Below are 20,479 nucleotides of genomic sequence, written 5' to 3' on the forward strand. Positions count from 1 at the left end.
GATTACAATACAGTTTTACTTTTTTATTTCTTATATCACGCATGTAAAGGTCCAAGAAAACTGTCCAGTCTGAAAATACACCACAGTGTATCAGCGGCTTTATCACGGCACTGCAGCACATGTAAATGCTGACACAATGGGAGCCATACTTATGCTGAAAAGATCATTCAGCTGTCAGATGCTAATTAGTCTTTGAAATCCTTGTGGGCATCACAATAAAAGTGTTAATTAATGTGACATGGGATGGCAGCTTCTGAGCTTTGGGATGTATATCTCTGGAAACAGTAAAAGAATATTAGACTTTTTTGATAAAAGGCAGAATTGTATTACAGTGGAGATTAATTTCAGCTTCCCTACATCGTAAGGTTTCTTTCACCCTGAATACTACTTCTTCCAAAGGAGTGACAAAATAAAAACTGCTTAACACACATAAAAATTCCTGGACTTTACCAAAAGCTGTGCAAAGTAATAAGTTGATTTCGCTTCAAAGATTCTTGTGATGTTTTAGGACTTTCTAGAATTTAAATAAAGTAATTATGATAAATTCCTTCCTCTTCACAGTGTTTACTTCGTGTCTTCCTATTACTCTATTTCCAGCTTCTATTCCTATACTTTCACATAAAATTTAAAGATGCTGCAGTCTTCCAAAGGTTGGTGGAAGAAGGAAAGGGGATACAGAATCTGATCTAAATTATGTCTTACTTCACATTTATTATACCAGTGAATTATTATTATATCTTAGTCCAGTTTTTCCAAAAGCAGTCTTGGTGGCAACTAAAAGTAACGTGAACTCTTTAAAGCTATAAACATCTTTTAGACTTTGACAGTAGTATTTATACAATAAAACACCTAACATTCCCTGAGAACAAGCTGAACTTTCCCCAGAATGTTTTGCTGCAAGTTACTAAAAGCAGTATAGGAAAAAAAAAACACTCAAAAAGACTCTGACTGACTTATCTCTTGCAACATGACATGAACTTTATCTTTTAATGATGTGTTGCCAAAGAAACTCACAAAACTGCCCAATGCTTCATTGACTGAATTTCATAGTGATGACTGTCAGAAACCAGAGTGAATGACATTTTTGCAAAGGTTAAATGCCATCAAAAGAAACAAAAACATGCATGTTGACACCTGTGAACTTTGCAAACAAGAAAGTGATTACACTATCAATGCAAGCTGAGGACAACAGGTCTCACTTTCTACTAAGACATATTTTTTGGTTATTGGAATGGACTGGGATCCATTGCAGACTGTCTGATGGCACTATGGAGGTGTGTGCTGATCTACTAAATACATGTTCTCCAAAATCCTTCTTTGTTTTTGGTTTGTAAATATCCTGACAAATTAAACACTTAAATAACAAACATAATGAAAGTACTTTGACTTTTAGCAGCTTACGGAAAAAAAACAGAGGAAGTGAACCAGACTGAAGGAAATAAGCATACAGAAGTAATGAAGAGAAAATATTTAAAAATTAACAAATATCAGTGTTATAATCTAGCATATAAAATATTCATTCTTTAAGTATGAGTAAAATTATTGTATAATTTAATTTCTGTTCACATATATGTAGTAAATTTTAGTAATATTATAAACAACTTCTCAAAAAACATACAGTAATAGTGGAATAATCAGCCTAAAATTACATTAAATGAAAATGAAAATTTCTGAGTAAAATACTTCTATTCACTTTAGAGACTTCTTTTTGCATTTATTATCTATCATTTGATTGCCTCCGCTGTTTCTATCAGAGTCAGTATGCATGCCTCTAGCACCAAAAGTCACAGCTCCTAAAAATACTCAGCTTTTTGAGCTCTACATTTTAAAATCATTTTTGTGTTAGATTTCAGAAATCATCCTATTCATCTTTAGCTATCTGAAAATGAAGTGCTCATATAATTTCCTCCTACAATATATGGAGAAAAGAGTTACCAAGAGTGACTCATTTCAGCTTTTTCTAGGTATATGAGACAGCTACAGTGGGTGATTTTCTAGGTGTGCCTCTCTTCCTTCACTTCAAACCTAAATCCTTCATAGACATATTTCTGTTCTCTTTAGAGCCATTCAGAAGAAAAAAGTACTATCGCCTGGAAGAAATCAGAATGAAATTCTGATGTATTTCTTCACCACTAAGCATTATGTAATACTAAGTGAATGAAATAATAAGCTCTGCTTATTCTATTCTTATTCTCCCTTTCTTAAGCTTGTGCCTCAGCTCACTGAAATCCAGTACCTATGCATGATACAACCTATTTTCTGATCCAGTGTGTCAGTCAATCTGTTCTTATTTGCAAAGAGAATTAAGCAACTCAAAGACAGTAAAAACAAATAGAGAACATTACCTCATAGCTTATCAGTATTTTTCCCACAGAAAGATTCAGAACATTCACTTGTATAAGGCAAAGGGCATCACTATGTCCATTGCTTTGGTGAAGTCTTATCGAGATCTGAATACAATCTATTCCCTTTGCAAAAATACTGCTGTGTGAAGGTTTTCCCATCTTTATAATTTTGCAAACTAGAACTCATATAAGAAAACTCCACTCATCTTCAGAAACACCGTTAGCACTGAAATTCAGTTTTATTTTATTACCTCTGTTGGGCATTTACTTTAGTTGTTGTCCATCTGTTTTAAGATACCTTCTCAAAAAACAGTCACAATACATCCTACTTATTCATCTTTCCTTCTAACTATATTCTTCTCTCTTACAGTCTGTGTACTGCTTCCCTGTATGGTTCTGCAGTTTGCATTTGCCACTTTAATTCAGAGGTTATTGGTTGATCCAGCTGTAAACATTTAAGCTGGATCAAGTGGTCTCTTCCTTTTGAAAACCAAATTACTATCAAGCTTCTCTGACCTTTTTTTGTTTGTGTTTTCTTTCAATCTCCAGCCACAATATGGCCAAGGCAAAAACAATTACAAAAAGAAAATCCATACAAAGCCTAAAACCACATACAAATCATGGAATGGAAACAGCACAAGACAATCTTCCACAATCCCCATGGAAGATTACAATACGTTTACTTGCAAATTCCCACCACGCAGTACTTTTTTTGACCAGTAGTGGAACTTACTGTTCCAGCTTCCCACAGCCAGCCTTGAATAACACCTTAACGAAGTATCAGATGTGTTGTATACTGCTAGATAAAAGCAGAAATAAACAGAAATCAATTAAACACTTATCAAAAAGCTAATAACCCTCGTGTTCTATCTTCAAACAAAATAAGGATTGTCTTGAGCTATTATATGAAATATGACAACTTTTGGTGCATTACATCCAATCTGATTTCTTCTCCCATGGAACTTAATACTATGGGGGTATATAAATTATAAATGACTTCTTAGATCCTTTTTCCTCTGGAAACAATACACAGAATAAATATTTATATTGAAAATAGACCAAATATTGCAGCATTCCTTAGGAATAAAGGCTTGCAAAGATTTACCCATAAGATTCAGACATATATTGGTAAATTCAGATTTATTAATAGAATATTCTGTATTTGAATATAGAAGAACATCTTCTAATTTTGATTTATTGGATGAAATGAGAACTAACTGAATTGAAGGCTCACATTTCAGCACACATAATACTAAACTAAATACTTTCATTAAATAAAGATTTACATTCTTGATTTGCAGGCTTTAAACCTGTCTGATGGAAAATAAAGAATAAATGACATTTTTCATCAGGATTTTATCTTGACAAAAAGTCTTTTTTGCAGATATATTTGATATTCATTATGTTCTTGTAACAGCCTCTGCATCTCAAATGTTATCAAACCCTAGCAGAATCTTTTCATCTTAATAAGGCAAAAGCAGACTTTGTGTTCTCAACCCTATTTTGTTCTGATTATCAAGAGGAAGGGTTTGATTGACACAGGAAGAAAAAAAAAACAGTTCTGATTAAATCTGAGAGTTTTCATTTGGGCCAGCTTCACAAGGAGAAAAGGTTATCTATCTGTTATGACAGGACAGATTCTTTTCTGGCCATTATTTTTTATATAGATGATAAGACTAGTATTTTCATCAGTAAGTGAAGGTAGACCTCAAGTAAGGTTTGAATTTGTAGCTTTGGTGAATACTTTCAATTTATCAAGCACCCAGACTGTGTTTTACTTCATTTTCAAAGGGCTTATCAGAAGATAAACAGTTGACACATTTGGACTTGTTCGGCACTTTTGTATTTTGAAATTTTTACTTAAGTAACTAAGCTTCGGCTGTGCCACTCATCTCTTTACATATATACTTTCAGATATCCATAGTACACTGTTGACTATTGGCTTATTTTCTATGTTGTTGAAGGGGGAAAACAATAAACATTTATTTGTAGCAGAGAGTAAATACCTTATAAATATACAGCTAGAAACTAAGACAATATTGAGGCAGGCTCAATATCATTATTTGATTGATAAAAAGCCCACTAAATAAACCTAGCTGTTCACTGTAGAAAAATCCCTCTGAGGATCTCAGATGCTATGAAGTGGTGTGTAGATTTCCCCATTCATTTCCATCCATGCTATGATCGTCCTTTCATCTAGTATAGAACATATTGCACTGTAACCACATTGGACTAACTAGCCAAGGAAATGTAAGGAGAATTTAAAACCAGATTTGGATTTATTCTTTCCCTAGCTTTTCCCTTGATAGCTCCTCAACAGATTTGGATGCTCAGAATAAATTTGCCCTGCACTCAACTATTGTCTTTCCTTCTTTTAGATACAGGAACACAATTTACAAAATAAAATTTGAGTGATCTTTAAATGGAGAATTTAACAAAATATGTCGTGCAAGTATTGGCAAGAAAAGTATTTTAAGGTTTTTGAGGAAAATATTTTACGTTTTAGAGCTTCAATGTAAAGAAATAATCAAAAAGTAACATATTAATAAGAAACAATCACTTTTGCTGTAACTTAATATTTACAAGTGACAAAACAGATGTCTGAAAAACATGGAGTTACAAACTGAAATTCAACAATAGAGGCATAAAAAAGGATCTGTAGTCTGTAGTTCCAAAAAAAGGCAACAACAATGTGAATTATACCCTGGGGGGAAAAAAAAAAAAAAGAAAAAAAAAAAGTTTGCTTTAGTCAGCTTTGTACTTTTTCCTTTCCTAAAATGTCTAAAATAATTTCAAAATCCATTATTTTTCTCTTTTTAATATAAATATGCTTATCCCTGTGGCTTTTTATGACAGAGTACAGCACAGTAACTTTCTTTGCAGAATTCTCTAATTTGAGAATGAACAAATTCTTAGAATATTCAATATGTAAAAATAGATTGTGCATGTTGCTATTGCTTGTGGTGCATTTCACACAAGTAGTAAAGGCCCTCTGAAAATAAAACTTCAAAAGAGTTCATTTTAATGGTAAAATTTTACGTTCTCCCATCTATCTCAAGAAGAATGATGTTCTTCACAACTAAGATTACTACAGTTCACTCTGTGAAATTCCACAGTTATCATACTCTCGTGTGAATTTAATAAAGCTTAGCCTGAGCTGCTCTTGAACAGCAGCCAAGCATTTGATTTGTTCTATTTCATTTTATTCTTCTATATGCATCTTGTTACCATCTGGAATCATAAAAACAAACAGTTCAAGCAGCTAATGTGTTAAAAGGGGGCAATGACATAATGAAATGTTTCCTTCCAGTTCCCTCCAACACTCATTTTTTCTTTCATATCCATTTCAGAACTCACATTGTCATTTACTAATTCCAGAAGGACTTTCTGTAAGAGGATTTTCAAGACAGATGTTGGAACCCTTACACAACAGAGCACGTGCTGTCTTATCCATGTTTAGTGTTTAAAAGCCAAAATACTGTAACTAATAAATCGTTCTTGGTAGCTGATTGAGAGCATGTAATTGCACCATTGTGTGTCTCATATACAGAACACATCAAAAGAATATTTCCCCCTCAAGTTTTCTTTTTCCAATTGTTTTCAAATTCAACTTTCATGATAAGTTTCTGAAAAGGTTTGATCCACTTTTTTACGAGCAAAGAAATGATGGTATGTCAATTTACCAATGTTTACACTAGTAGGACTAGATGGAATTCAAATGAAAGCTTTCAATATTTTTATAAATTAAATATAAAAGTCGGTGAATGACACAAGCTAGCAAAAAACGTTTCATTGGACTGTACTCTGAAAATGCATATGAACAGATATCTTTCAAATATAAGTAAATTGAATCCATTTGGCATTTATCCATAAAAACAGATGGGATTCTGAGTTCTACTAATACATCTATATGTACTTGATGGTCCAGGAACACTAAGAATTTGAACTGACATAGAAATATATTACTTTTAGAGAATTCTGGAAGAGACTTAGGGTCATGGCAGTTGTTCTTAGTTTTATATTTTTGTCCTTTTATCTGAAGCATATATGTAGCTGAAAAATATATGAAATTTGAAGCCTAGAAGAGAAAATATCACTTTGGATGTCAGAAAATGGAATCTCAGTACACGATAATACAAACAAAACAATCATGTTAGTGGAAGAACTTAAACATTTCAAGTATGTATTTTTGTAAAATGGGATGCTATGTTCTTTTGGGATAATTTTATGCTGTGCTAAGTTCCAAGATGAGGTAAAACTCCAAAAGAGTCATAGTATTTGAGTCTTTAATACTAAATACTGCTTTCTGGAGGAAGTAGAATCTCAGAAATAGGATGAACAGGAAAAAGGACTTTCTTGAAAATAATGGCAAGGAGCCAAATTCGCACAAATAGAATTTCAGCATTAATATAAAATTTGTGTGTGTACACATTAATAGAGACTATATTAGCACTAACAGGAAATGACAAAATGTGTCATCATAATACGGAGAGTGGCAACATAATACAACATGCACTACACGAGAAAGACATGAAGATGAAAAAGGTGGAAGACAAGTTTGGTGAAGCACTATGAGACAGTTGAAGATGGCTCAATATCTAGAAGTGAAGAGAATGGTAGAGCTACAGACATAAGTTAGAGTGTGAGTAAGGAACCAACTTATTTTGCATCTTCCTGATGTGAACGTGTTTGGTTTCCTCATTCAGAAAGAAGCATTTGAAACTGGAAGGAATTAAGAAAGAAAGGCACCTGAACATGCGAGGGCTTCATTAGAACTGAAGTGAAATTTTAACCTTATCCCACTAAGACATTTTCAACCATGAAACCAGGGAAAGCAAGCTTTCAGTTTCACAACAGAAGAGTCAAAGTATGGTTGAGCATGTACAGTTTCTGGGATACAGCGCACATCTTTGTGAAAGAAAAAAATAGAGATATAATTCAAAGAAAATGAATGATTGGGATCAGCTTTAATGACTTCTCCTGTTCAAAACAGACTTTGATGGATTGTCTCCAAGGGCCCTGAAAAAGTTTCACAGGTATGCAAGTACTTCCTATCTATCTCTAAAATACCTGCATGCTTTTTCAATAGAACTTAAACACAGCAAGAGAAATTCCAATTAAGATAAGGAAACACTTTTCGCCATGAAAAGTAGACAAATAGGAACCAGTGTTTCAGAAAGGTTCAGGAATCTCCACCCTGACTATTAGTCAGGGGTAGACTGAATGAGGTCCAGAGCAGGTCAGTCAATACTTGAGCAAGAAATACCTTAGAAAACTTTCTGACATAGAAATTAGACATGGAAAATTATCAGAAAGATACCTTACTTTTGTTTGTCTGTATATAAGCCTCTATAGCTCTATAATGTGTAAAATAGGAGTTAATAGGGTAAATATTTTGTGTGAGGAATAAAACTCACAGAAACTATTTATCTTACTTCAGTGTGTCTTATGGGACACACCTCTGAAAAGTATTAGATATTTGTGTTTGGAAGATTAGCCTAATGTATTTTGAGGGAGGAAAGTAGAGTTTTCCCATAGGATTTCTCATAAAACCATTGTTCCCACTCGATTCTAAAAATATAATAGATCTAGCTGACTCTGCATGAACTGTAAGACGTAAATACAGCAATGCCGATTACTGCTAATAACAGTCTCAGACATACCTTTACAAGCAGCAGCAACTCTCAGCTGCAGCTCTTTCTGAGTTTTGAGTATAGCATGAGTTGGGAGAGAGATTTCTCCTATAAATTGCAGTGGTTCAGGATTCTAACTTTGAAATCAATAGCAATCAAAATCTCAGCAGGCTGTAAAAGTCATTACCTCCTTTCTGCTAAGCTTGAGAACGTAACCCAATATTTTTCTCTTCTCTTGAAGATTTGTTTACAAATATACTTATTCTAGATTGAAAAACATTTTCACAGCTTCAGTTTGATCCACTGGTATATTGTATCTGTTGAATCCCCAAAACAGATGCTTTTGAAACAAGACAGGAAATGCTTACGCTTTTATAGTACATGTTCTAAATATGCATACCTATACATTCATATAACTGGTTAATAATATGTTTTTACTTTTAAAAAATACATTTAGAGAAGTGAAATGGAACAAAGACAGAAGACAGTTACAAGGATCAGTATTATTATTACAGTCTATTTCTTTCATATATTTCTTTTACATATTAACTATAACTCATGTAAGTTTAAAAATGGAAGAAAGGTAAGTCATACAACAATTTTTTTTGTAATATCATTAACAATTAGATAGTTTCATCCAGTTAAAATAACAGTGAAATCTGTACTATACACCATTCAAGTCTAAGTTCCATCACTTTTTCACTTTCAGTTTGAAATACATTAATTTTTCATGGGTGGGAAAAATATTTCTGAAAATCAATAAAATTTGGTCATGCAATACAATTAAGATGTCTTACTTTCAAATCACATGGTAAGCCCGACACAAACCAAACGTTAAAATCATGTGTGAACACAAATCTAAGTGTTCACATACAAGTTAGAAGGCAATGTTCCACAGTTAGAATTTGTGATCCTTGCTACTTGGTGAGAATAAAAGATTTTCTTTCCCTGAATTGCTTATTTTCCCATAAAGTATGTCCAAGTAGTAGAAATATTCAGGAAAACGCATCTTCTAGTCACTCAAGTACTTTAAAAGTTCAAAGTGTGAAGTACACCTGTTTGTTGCTCATTTGCTTATCTGAAATATATGTGCACTCCAGCGTCATCTGTCCTTGTCTCGTTGGGAGGAGGTTGGAGAGAAAGAAGGGAGGAAGCAACGATGGATCAACCCATCAATGATTTAGGTAAGGATCTAAGAAAAATATGCTTGTTGAGTGTTTCAGAGTGAAGTTATCTACATGACTGAAACTTATTTGTGATTTACGCACCCAGATAAAAGGGGAGTTTTTGAACTGCCAGACACTAAAAAGGAAGAAATACTTTTGAAGAAAGACGTTAGATTCAAGTTTCACGTCAAAAATCTGGTGATCAGATCATTAACAAAGACAGACAACATCACAGCCTAGTACATAAGCCGAGGTAAATTCATCCATTTGACAACCATGAACATCTCATAGGAGAAAAAGATGAAAAACATAAAAAGGACTGGAATTCAGTTGATAACTCTGAGGTGCTCTTCAGTAATGGGAAATCAAACCTCAAATCTTTGATAATCATCATTTAGCTTTTATTGGAAATAAGTTGACTGAGCTTTAATGAACAACTTCAATTTAAAAATAAATAAATAATAAATACAAATGAATAAAGGCTGTTTAAAAGATCGTTGAAGCCAGAAATACTCCTGAAAAATTCATGGTAACACAATTATTTAATATCCATCTATATTAATTTAAATAACTGAATTTGATTTACATATGTCTCTTCATTAAATCTGCAGAGGCAGATTTTTACATTGGAGAAAATATAGAAGCATCATTTTCATGATATTTTCAGTGGCAAGATTTAAGAGAGCCTATACAACAGAAAAATGTATTAATTCAGAATAATACATTCCAGTAAGCTTAGTACTGGAATGAGTGAAATACTTGAAGAAAGAGAACAGAAACTCAAAACTGTATTTATCATATTTTATCATAACCTCCAAGCTAAACAAGAGTCACTTTCTAATACAGTTAGAACACAGTACACTCTCAAAGGGAAGACCAACTTCAAAACAATGTGTAAAGTGAAGTCCTAGTCCTTGACTATCTTTCATAGCAGGATATATTGTGTACTGGGACAGTCATATAGGTACAGTTTTTTTAATGTAATATATTGCCTGTAAACTGTGCTAACTGAACATGAGATATATGTGTATTCATTCACCCTCATGCTCTCTTTACATACACATGCACAGAGAATACATACATACACAGACATATATATGTAAAGACATACTATATATCTCTCTCTATAAACACTATATAAACACTCACACATATGTAAACATTCTTAGAGGTTGTGTAGCTCTTGGGAAGTCCTGCTTAGAGCACATATAGTTGAAGAAAATGCAGACAAAATGTATGTACTGGTAAGGAATATGCTTGCTAGTAATCTTTGTGTGGTAAATTTAGTTTAATAACTATAGACTCCAACCACTGTAAAAAAAACACCGGTATATGTATAGAATTGACAGTGTGCATGCACTGCCAAAAGAAATCGAAGGTGTGTTTAAAAACAGTGCTTCTTCAAAAGATATATAAATATAAACTTTAAACAAAATTTATTTTAGAAATAGATGATTAAGACATAAAAGAAACAGTGCTTGATAATTCAATATGAAATCAAAAATATATGCTCAAAAAGTCTTGTTAAAAAGATTTTACAAATAATACTTAAAATCAGGCTATGCCATAAATATTCGCACTATGATAAAACAGGAAATCACTAAAAATCTGTAACAACAACAATAACAACAACAACAAAACCAAACTGCTTTACAGTTTACGTTAAAAAAATAATTCTGTTTACAACACAAACTGTTTCATTTTTGACAGTACCCTACTGCCTTTTAGCAGTATTCAATGGGATTCAGAAGGATATAGAGATATCCTCCAAAGTTCTATGTACTTTCTGATATGACAGGCAGCTTTCATAAAAACTGCAGATTGTGTGCCATAGTTTTTCTTCAGAGTCTTGTTTGACATTAAGTTGTCTGAGATCAAGTGGCACCAAGCTTTGGTAGACACATATTCATACGAAATCCAAGCACTGACAATATGACACAGGATGCAGAATGGCAAATATGAGAGCCATCTTTGGCTGCTGGCACTGCAGATCTAAAAGATGTGAGGCAACTAATGCACACTGTAAAAAAAAAAAACATCAATAAATAAACAACTATTCTCTATGCTAAGCCAGACACTGCACTGTAAATAACCAAAAACGAACTCTAGAACTTCTACAGGCACAGATCTTTCTGCACTGGTGACAAGGATGGTGATGTGCAGCAAACAAAAGGATAAATCTCTAAATAAGTTTACTGAGATCATAGTGAGTAGTAATAATTACGGTCTAAATCACAAGAAAATAACATAGAAAGTGTGGCTGATATTTCCAAGAAAAATATAATGAATTTTCAATTTCAAAAGCAGCACTTTGAAAACTCAGTAATTCTTGCTCTTCATCTACCCTGACTTCCATGCAGTCAGAAAAATCATTTATTTAGGTGAAAGCACAAGAAAGAAATTATATTCAACACTGAAGTAGGCCTGGCTTTGATTCAGGATTCTAATATTCATTAAAAAAATCTAAATACGGAATTTTTTGACTGGCCTCCACTTATCCTTTACCTTTTTTAAAACTGTAGAAATTAATATTCAGCACATATAGACATTTGGTAAGTACACATCAGGCTTTCACGAGACTTTCATGGATACACTTAATCAAGAGAAGGAAATAAGCTCTCTGACAAGTCTTATACTAGCCTACGAAAGCACACTCTTTAAAAATATTTAGATAGAAGAAAACAAAAATGGAAACAGAGGAACATATGAAACCGAACTACTTAAGAGGTTGCTGGTTTTTCCAATAGTGCATTTGAAGAGTTATCATATTTGGCTGAGCTAGCTCATGAGAGAACTAGAAGAGAGATTATCCATTTAGACCAATAATCCAACCAGTTGATGAGCCTCTATTTCATATACGTGTGTCTTTTCTAAGGTTAAAAATCAGACTAGATTCTTCTAGAATAGAATGATATGACCAATGAAATACCAGGAAAATGATAGATCTTCAGCTTGGCTAAAAGAAAAAGAAACAGAAGTCTCCTGAGAAGTATTTTTCTCACAAACAATCAACATTCATCTCAAGAAACTGCAAGCACAAGTTATCAAAGGTTCTTTTCATACTCATTGTAAAAAATAGGCACTTGTAGAGGGCATGCAGCCCTCTAGCATGTAGATGAACCAAGTACAGTACCTCAGCTCAGTATTCTTCAATTAAAAGAAAAAAAATCTCAAGATAAGCATTCCTATTATTCGGTGCTTTTCCTCCTAACCAAACATGAATTTTACACGTACAAGCTTTCTCATCTCTGCTGTAAGAACAGAAATCCAAAGATTCAATTAAAAAACAAAACATAGTAAATAAGTCTGTGAAATCCTACTATCTTGAACAACTCTACTAGGCCAAAGGTTAATTACTCTTAACAAATATCCTTGCATGCTTCCCATCACCAAACTATGAGGCACCTAAGCAAACAACTGTAATAGCAATAGGCAGTTCCCATCTTTAGTTACACTAAACAATACTTCTTGAATAAACTTTTTACTATGTCTGGAATGGAGTATAAAAACCAAAACAACTGGCTAAGTTGTGGCATTGAATCAATAAATATCATTACTGTATGTCTATCCACTGAATGTGTAGTTTAATCTGAATCGTAAATGCTGCAAGGGTATGGTATGGTAAATAGGAACAGCAAAACTGTCTTACAGATACATAAACATCTTTCCAAGAAAATCATCTCATTATAGGAAGGAAATTTTTCCTGTAACAGTCATAGCTATAATTATGCAATACAATATGCTAAATTACAATACGTACTTAATTATTAATAGAATTTATTTTACAGATCAAATAGCCAAATACACAATTTTGAAAGAGCCAGATAGCAATGTGGAGAATACTATAGGCAACAGTCATGGTAGACATTCTGCAGTCTAAGAACTGAGGCAACGTGAATATTAAGTACAAGCCTATAAATATCTTTACATCAAACATACAGGAAGGTGTAAGAATGTCATGTTGTAGTCTAATTGATCAATCATTAATAACTTTTTCTTTAAGTTATATATACTGTATACATCCCAGTTAGAAGTGTTATTCATTTTATTCTAGCAAACTAATATTACATGTCTTCACATAAGTGCAGAAAACAGGGTTCTTTATACTCCTTTGCTTCCTAAGAGATTTTCTATTGCACGTGAAATGCTAATATTATAGATGATACATATTAAGCGTTATTCTCTAAAATATACAGCAACTTACAACCAGGCTGCAAACCAAGCAATGATACTCAAACTGTATTTGTTAAATGAATCATACTAAATTAAAAAACATTGTGTAAACAAATTTAAATTAAAATAAGAAAGGTAATAATAATTTGGAGAGAAATGAAAAACAGAAGGCCATATTTTCCCCTATGTGCTAGGTAACAGTGCAAAAAATTCTAGGTTCCAACAAATATTTATCATTTCCTATTTTATCACAGTGAAAAGCAGGACACTGGATCTGTGATTTAAAAAAAAAAAAAAAAAAGTATTTCAAAAGATTAGGTGTATAGCACCTGTTATGTGTTATCTAGATTTCAGCAAGCAAAATGCAAATTAGATTCTATTTTAGGAAGTGAATATTTTGGAGTTATTTAAAACGTGATCATTTATTACAAAATTTTGTGGGTAAGAAAGTATTCATTGTTCATAACTAATATTGTGGCTATGAAATGAGAAAGCAGTGATTTGATCAATTCCATTTATGAACCATAGCAGCGATATTATCATTAAAAATATTATGGAATAGATATAAATAATACTTGATTCTTAATACGTGTAACAATGCTATATTGTGACAACAATTTTTTTTCTTTTTAATGCAGGGAGTATAAAGAACTTTACATTCTCCTTTCAATGTATGAATAAAATTTATTGCTCCCTTTTATTATACTTATATAATCAAAACTTCTACTTGTTTCAACTAAAATAAATAAGGAAAAAATCTGGGACAAGAAGTTGGTTACAAGCAAAATTAGAAAACAATAGATTTATCATAATCGCCAACTGCGATGAATGATGGGTCACATTACTTTTTTCTTAGCAAAACTACATTATAGAACACTATAGCACAACGTACTAAAATTTCGTTGTCTTTTCCTTTTAAAAAATTCTTGCCCTTGATACCTTTCAGTAGGGCAGCTTGAACAGTTCATCGTCACTTCCAAACCCCTCTGGAGATCAGACGATAAATTTCTTCGGCAATCAGAGAGAGGACAAAGGGCTTTCTCGTGCTATTTCCTTGTTTTCATGTTTGCTGGCTTAACATCATTGTGTACACGTACGACTTCAGTATATAACATCAGATGCGATGGCGTTCAGAGCTGGCAAACAGAGAAACAGCATGAGAAAAGCCCTTTCCTACATAATTTTTCCCCATATATTGTAAAGTTTGCTTCCAACTTTCAACCATGTCAACCACATAGCTTGAGAAGTACCAAACTACTGCATTTCTATGTAACCAACTACCTTCGGTGAGTGTGTTTGCAGGGCTCTACATACACAGAAAGACCTGCACTCATCTACATACATGCACAACAGAAGTGTTAAAATGGGAGACACAAAAATGGCTTCTATGTATGTTATTCTAGGTTTTTTAATATTTTTTCTTTATCAGCTCAAAACTGTAAATGCTGTATCAAGCACACAGCTATCAGAAAACTCCCATACTACTTAAAATACATTCTACTGGGTTTTAGTAGATTTAATTCAAGAGCACAGTTCCTAAGAGCAAAAAATATTTTGAGGAGTTATTTCGCTTCCTTAAGTTGTACTTATTATCAATAGAGTTAGAGTCTTGAAAATTCACTGAAACAAAGCCATTCAGACCAATTATTTCAAGGAAAGAAACCCAGTATCAATAGCAGTCACCGAGACACTAGTCACTCACTGGTTAGGAAATTGCTATCAACTGAAGATCATTGAGTGTAATACCTTCTGTGAGAAAATAGGAAAAGAAATAAGTGTGAAAATTAAACTAAAGATAAATCAGATTTCATTGTTGACAATGGTTGGTAGCCATAAGTTTCTATTAAGATAAAAATAAAAAAAGGAATTAAGAAGAAAAGAGTAAACATTTCAGCTCCACCACGAAAGCATGAAAGTGAAACATGCTTAATGTTTAGGGAAAATCATATGTATTTATACTGCTACTATCCCAAAACAAGCTGCTAATGGATAGAGAGTTGAGTATCATTCTAGCCTGAAAAAGAATCACCAAATGTTAATGCTAGAACATTGCCTGCCAACTTCAGTACAAACTCAGTCAAATAGTTTTTACTAGCATAAAATAAAAAACAAAACAAAACCAAAAACAGCCTTTGTTTTCTCCAAAGTAGTTTTTACTGCTCAAAAAAAAATTGAGATGCTATACTGATGGACACAATTTAGAGGTGAAGTACTGTGGTAGGTGGACAGTTGGACTGGATTGTTTTGGGGGTCTTCTCCAATCTTGGTGATTCGGTGATTTTATGATTCTACTTAAAAGGCACATTCAAAATCGTTCCTTTTTTTTTTTTTTCTTCCTAAAAGACAAGAGAATTTATTTTTTGTTTTCTTTTCACTTGTGCTTGGTATTTGTTTTATACCATAAAGTGCAGAATATCAATTCCAGACTTCCTTTCCCATGTTTTTTCAGTAAAAAAACACATCTATGAAATAAAAATTGACTTTTCTTTCTACAAAGAATTCCACAGAGAAAAAACATTTCCTTGACCAGTTTTGCTTTAGTAGTACTACATATCTAATTAACTGTTCACTAACATAAGAGTCTGCAAATTTCACTTATCCTTCAGTAACATCTTTTTCTCCAGATACGAATTTCAGTTCTTACTGAAACATTCATACACAGAATCACACCAGAATTACCAGCAAAATTACCAGCTAGAAAATTAACAGAAAATAACAAGAATAGTCAGAATTGTAGTAATCACTTCTGAGACAGCTTTTGGGAAGGCTTATACCAATAGATATTTATCTGACATTTAGAAGAAAATGTTCCTTGAGTGTATGTTCCTTGAGTGTAATTTACTCTGTATTTGTCAGTGCAGAACACAGAGTTACCTACACACCCTTTCACATATCAGAAGCATCAGCATTGCCTATTGATGATTACAGGATACTGGATTAAACTCACTACTCTCCCTTATTATCCAAAACAATAAACCATGCATCTCAAGATCTGCACATCACATGAGTTTTCAGAGTTTTTTGTTTCAGGAAAGTACAATAATCTTTTAATTTGTATTCTAAGCACACTGCTCTCATACTAAGTGGAAAACAATAATGGCATTTCACCACATTTCAAATCAGAAGCAGAAAACCATATGCATCATAACTGTAAGCCTGCATAAGCAGTTGGTAGTAAGAAAGCAGCCCCCAAAAAGGCAACGTATCATAAATCAGGTCTACCTTCTAATATAAATTTAATGTGTATCTCTAATTATTTTCCAACAAACAAGTTCAGCAGAGATCACAGTGTTATTTGAAATCTCCATTCATACACATAGGTACATTCACACATGATAGAATTCTTGCAAATAAATCAATTAATGAAGCTTTACAGTAGTAAATATGAGAAAATCAATCTTCATACCTGTTCATTCCCACAATTTTTTTCTCAAGATAGCATAGTGTACTAACAGTGGAAATGTTAACATATGGATGGGAGTCCACTGCAAAGCAGGCATAACCACCACCAAGTACAGAAACAGAGCATGATTATATATTTGTCATTCAAACAATATGTTCATACATATATTTAAACAGTTCAGAGAATGACTATATATTCCAGCTGTACCAGCTGAAGAAATGAACTGAAACTAAACCAAGTCCTGCCATCACTGCTTTCATGCAGTCATACTTTTTCACTAACAAAAGGGCAGAAAAAGTGATGGCAAAAAAGTTAAGGGGACCCTTCCTCAGTCAACAGCAGTTTATTTTAGGATATTTATACTGTTCTTATAGTGTGCAGTAAAGCTTTTCCAAATGAACGAATGTCACAAATAGCATTAACTGAAAGAAAGAGACAAGAAGGAGGAGGATATGTGAAGTTTTAATCAACCTCTGCAGCAGTAGTTTCTTAGAACCCAGCTGCCAGAGGTAACACTGTATACTACAGTTATGAATGTTTTGATTAGATATGTTGATCCCTCGACAGGCATTTGAATTGTCCAAATGTTGTTTGAAACACCTGAGCAAAGATTGCAGATTTTAAAATTTGTGTTACATATGATATGAATAATGGATTGAAAAAAATGAAAACATCTTTTTCAACTTTCCAATGCAAATGGAAAAAAAAAAAAAGATTTTTGAAAGTACATATTTCATGCAGCTTTCTCTCACTAAGGTAAGCGTCAAAAGCAATTGAGTTTTTACAAAGCTCGTGGATAGACAAGCTGTAAATGTATATATGTTTCTCTCCAAAAAAATACATTCGTCTGAAGACAATGAAAGTTAGCTTGATTTTATATACCTTACTTTAAAAAAAAAAAAACAAAAAAACATATTATGAATAAGAAGCCCCTTCACATCCTTAATACATCTACAGCATCCCAAAGGAAAGCATGCAGTTCTGAAGATACCAATTTACTCTCACTAGTATTAAATCCTAACATGTGACTTCAAAATAATACTAATGTCTCTTTCCATTACCTTTCCCACACAAAAGAATCAGAGAAGCTTACTCTCTCTTCTTCTTTGCATTATATTAGCACCACACGTTTCCCTCTTCAGCTTCCTGCAGTCAGCAATCCAATCTGTCCTCAGTTGCTTCTGATTCCTATCCCACAAAACTTTGAGCTTTGCTACTGCAGTATTTATTAGCCCACATAGACATACTTTGGGCTTTTTAGTAGAAAATCCTTTACATTCTCTTTTGCGATTTTTTTGAGTACAACTGTTATAATGACTTGTCATTTTGTACATCACTTCTACAAATTTAACAGAAGAATTTTTTTTTTTTTTAATTTAAAAACCTTTGATATCATTCTGATTTAAAGCTTCAAAAAATCCCATAACTTTTTATCTTTAAATCAGTAGTTCAAATGTCTTGCATAGACGAAGCTAAGAGGTATTGAGATGTGAGGCTTGTTAATATCAATAACCAATTGAAAATGAAAATAAATAAATGCACAGCAAGCATGATCTTTAGTTTTCTCCTTCAGAGAGATTTTGGCTTGCAATAGGGAAGTATGACAGTAATTATTAGAGTAGAATAATGTTTCTCACACTAGACATCTTCCTTATCTTCATTTCTCAAACTAGCACATCTGCCTTTTTAACTGAAATTATCCCGCTTCTCCTTGCTGTCCTGCATTTTCTGAAAATTCAGAGAGTGCACAACACGAAGGTATCACTAACCACAAAGATCCCACTTGTCTATAAGGTTGGAGAATAGAGGGCAACATGGCATCTGAAAGACTGGAGTAGAAGTTTCTTTTGTTTCATCTCCTTACTGGCTAACAGTGGCAACTCTAAGTCAGTCTGTCCTGAGTGTAGCTTCACAGAAGATAAAACTACACAGATTGTAACTATACAAAAAAACAGGTTAGGAGTAAGACTTGTTATTATAAAAAATACTGAGATTAAAGAAATATAGTTTGTTTTGCTATCATAAAACACAATGCTGTAATTACAATCCAACACAAAAGATTAAACTCAAATGGCCTCTTTTGCTCAATTTATGTAAATAAATGCATTAATATTTTATTACTTATTTAAATAAAATGCAATTAAGTCACATTTAAAAGCAAATGTTGTTTTCCAACTAGTGGAAAGAGCCAGTGTCAGAGAGGAGTTGCAATTTCTCCAATAATCAGGTCACTTTTGTATATGAAAAGATTAACCTTTTGAGCACCATACTAATATAATTTCTGGCACAGTTATATCAGGTAATGAGTATTTAAGAACAAACAAACAAACAAACAAAAAACAGTTTTATTCTTCTTTCAATGACAGGAAACCCCTGTGAATGACTTTTAAGGCATAGATAAAAGAAAACATTTTTTTCCCCAAGAGACATCTGTAGAAGATAATTGCTTTCCATTCTACTTTAAATGTCCCTTCTGATGGAAGAACTAAGTTAGTAAAAATCTAGAGTATCATGAGCTTACCTTATTTTTTAATAGAATTAGTGCATTATAAAGTCTGCTTTTGAGCAGACAGTGGAAGAATCTTTTTGGCTTGGAGGAGATATACTGGAGTCCCTGTACTCAACTGAAAAATCACTTAGATCAGGCCTACAGAGCACTTAGATCAGATCTCCCGAGATGCTGAAAACAGCACCACCCACCTCATCATAAGGAAAAATATAACAGATGAACAAGCTAGCAAGAAACTTTTCTAATGCCCAATTTAAATTAACACATTTAAATACCTTTGATACAAAATATTCAAATCTGATAAAGTACACACTTTCTACTATTGTCATAAAAATAATAAATTCTATTATTTTTTCCTCAACTTAACTGTTAGTGAAACTCAAAACTCCATTTTTTAATACACAGCTATATGGGTTACCACAGAAATTTGTGTTGTTAAGGGGGAAAAAATTAAGTAGAACAAGCAGGCCATCGTGCAATTTTCATGTACATTTTGTTATCAATGTAGCTCACAAAAAAAAGCTCACAAAATTTAAAACCTCAACTGAACAAAAAGTCTAACAGTCTTGCTGAAGATTTGTTCCCAAAAAATAATATTAAAACAAAATATCAATGATATAATAAGCTCTTCTAAAATATTTAATTATTGATTCTTTTAAAATTTCACTAGAAAACTGTTTTCACTGAAAACATTGTGATATTCTTAAATAAAAACAGACAAATAGACAAAATTTATTATTTATGAAACTTTCCAAAATATATACAGAAATTAGATTTGATTTTCAGTTATTTACAGCCTTTCTGTAGTGTTATTATCTTATTTTTAATTTTAAGCTAAGAAGTCTTTAGACATTATGCTGTACTGAATTGTTGAGAAGTTAGTATCTGGTTTCCCAAGCAGAGCAAGTGAGAGCAACTGTACCAACGCTTCTTATTTTCCCGCACCTTTGCCTATTGACAGTGCCATTCTACTCAAGTAGTCTGGTACTTTGGAAAATGGCACTGAAACTCTCAGATGAAAATCCTTGCCTGCTTTTAGTGACTTTGAAGTAAAGCTATGCCCAAATGATGGCTGCAATTCCAGACACCATTAATATTAAGAACCACTTATGAGGTCCTCTAAAGCTTTATTGTTTTCCACCTGGCCTAGATTACTTCAACTCTTGAGCACACAATACTACAGAGGACAGTACCATAAACCCTCTTTGTTTCACACAGCTGCACAGCATACAGAGATAATGCAGGAAGTG

At 32.9% G+C, this 20,479-nt stretch overlaps 1 protein-coding gene across 10 annotated transcripts in view; it reads right to left on the reverse strand.

Moving 5' to 3' along the window:
• The window catches only part of PCDH11X (protocadherin 11 X-linked), a 438,899-nt gene that overhangs the window by 350,040 nt on the left and 68,380 nt on the right, over positions 1 to 20,479 (reverse strand). The window contains exon 5 of one of the 10 annotated variants that reach the window (XM_085230312.1): positions 9,524 to 14,453. The exons of the other annotated variants lie outside the window; for them this stretch is intronic. Coding sequence (XP_085086438.1) covers positions 14,448 to 14,453 — 6 coding nt within the window. The 3' untranslated portion in view covers positions 9,524 to 14,447. Of the gene's footprint in view, positions 1 to 9,523; positions 14,454 to 20,479 lie in introns of those variants that run through there. 10 annotated transcript variants of the gene reach the window in all.

This window comes from Meleagris gallopavo, chromosome 9, assembly GCF_905368555.1.
Source record: "Meleagris gallopavo chromosome 9, MGAL_WU_HG_1.1, whole genome shotgun sequence".
Classification (NCBI taxonomy): Eukaryota; Metazoa; Chordata; class Aves; order Galliformes; family Phasianidae; genus Meleagris; species Meleagris gallopavo.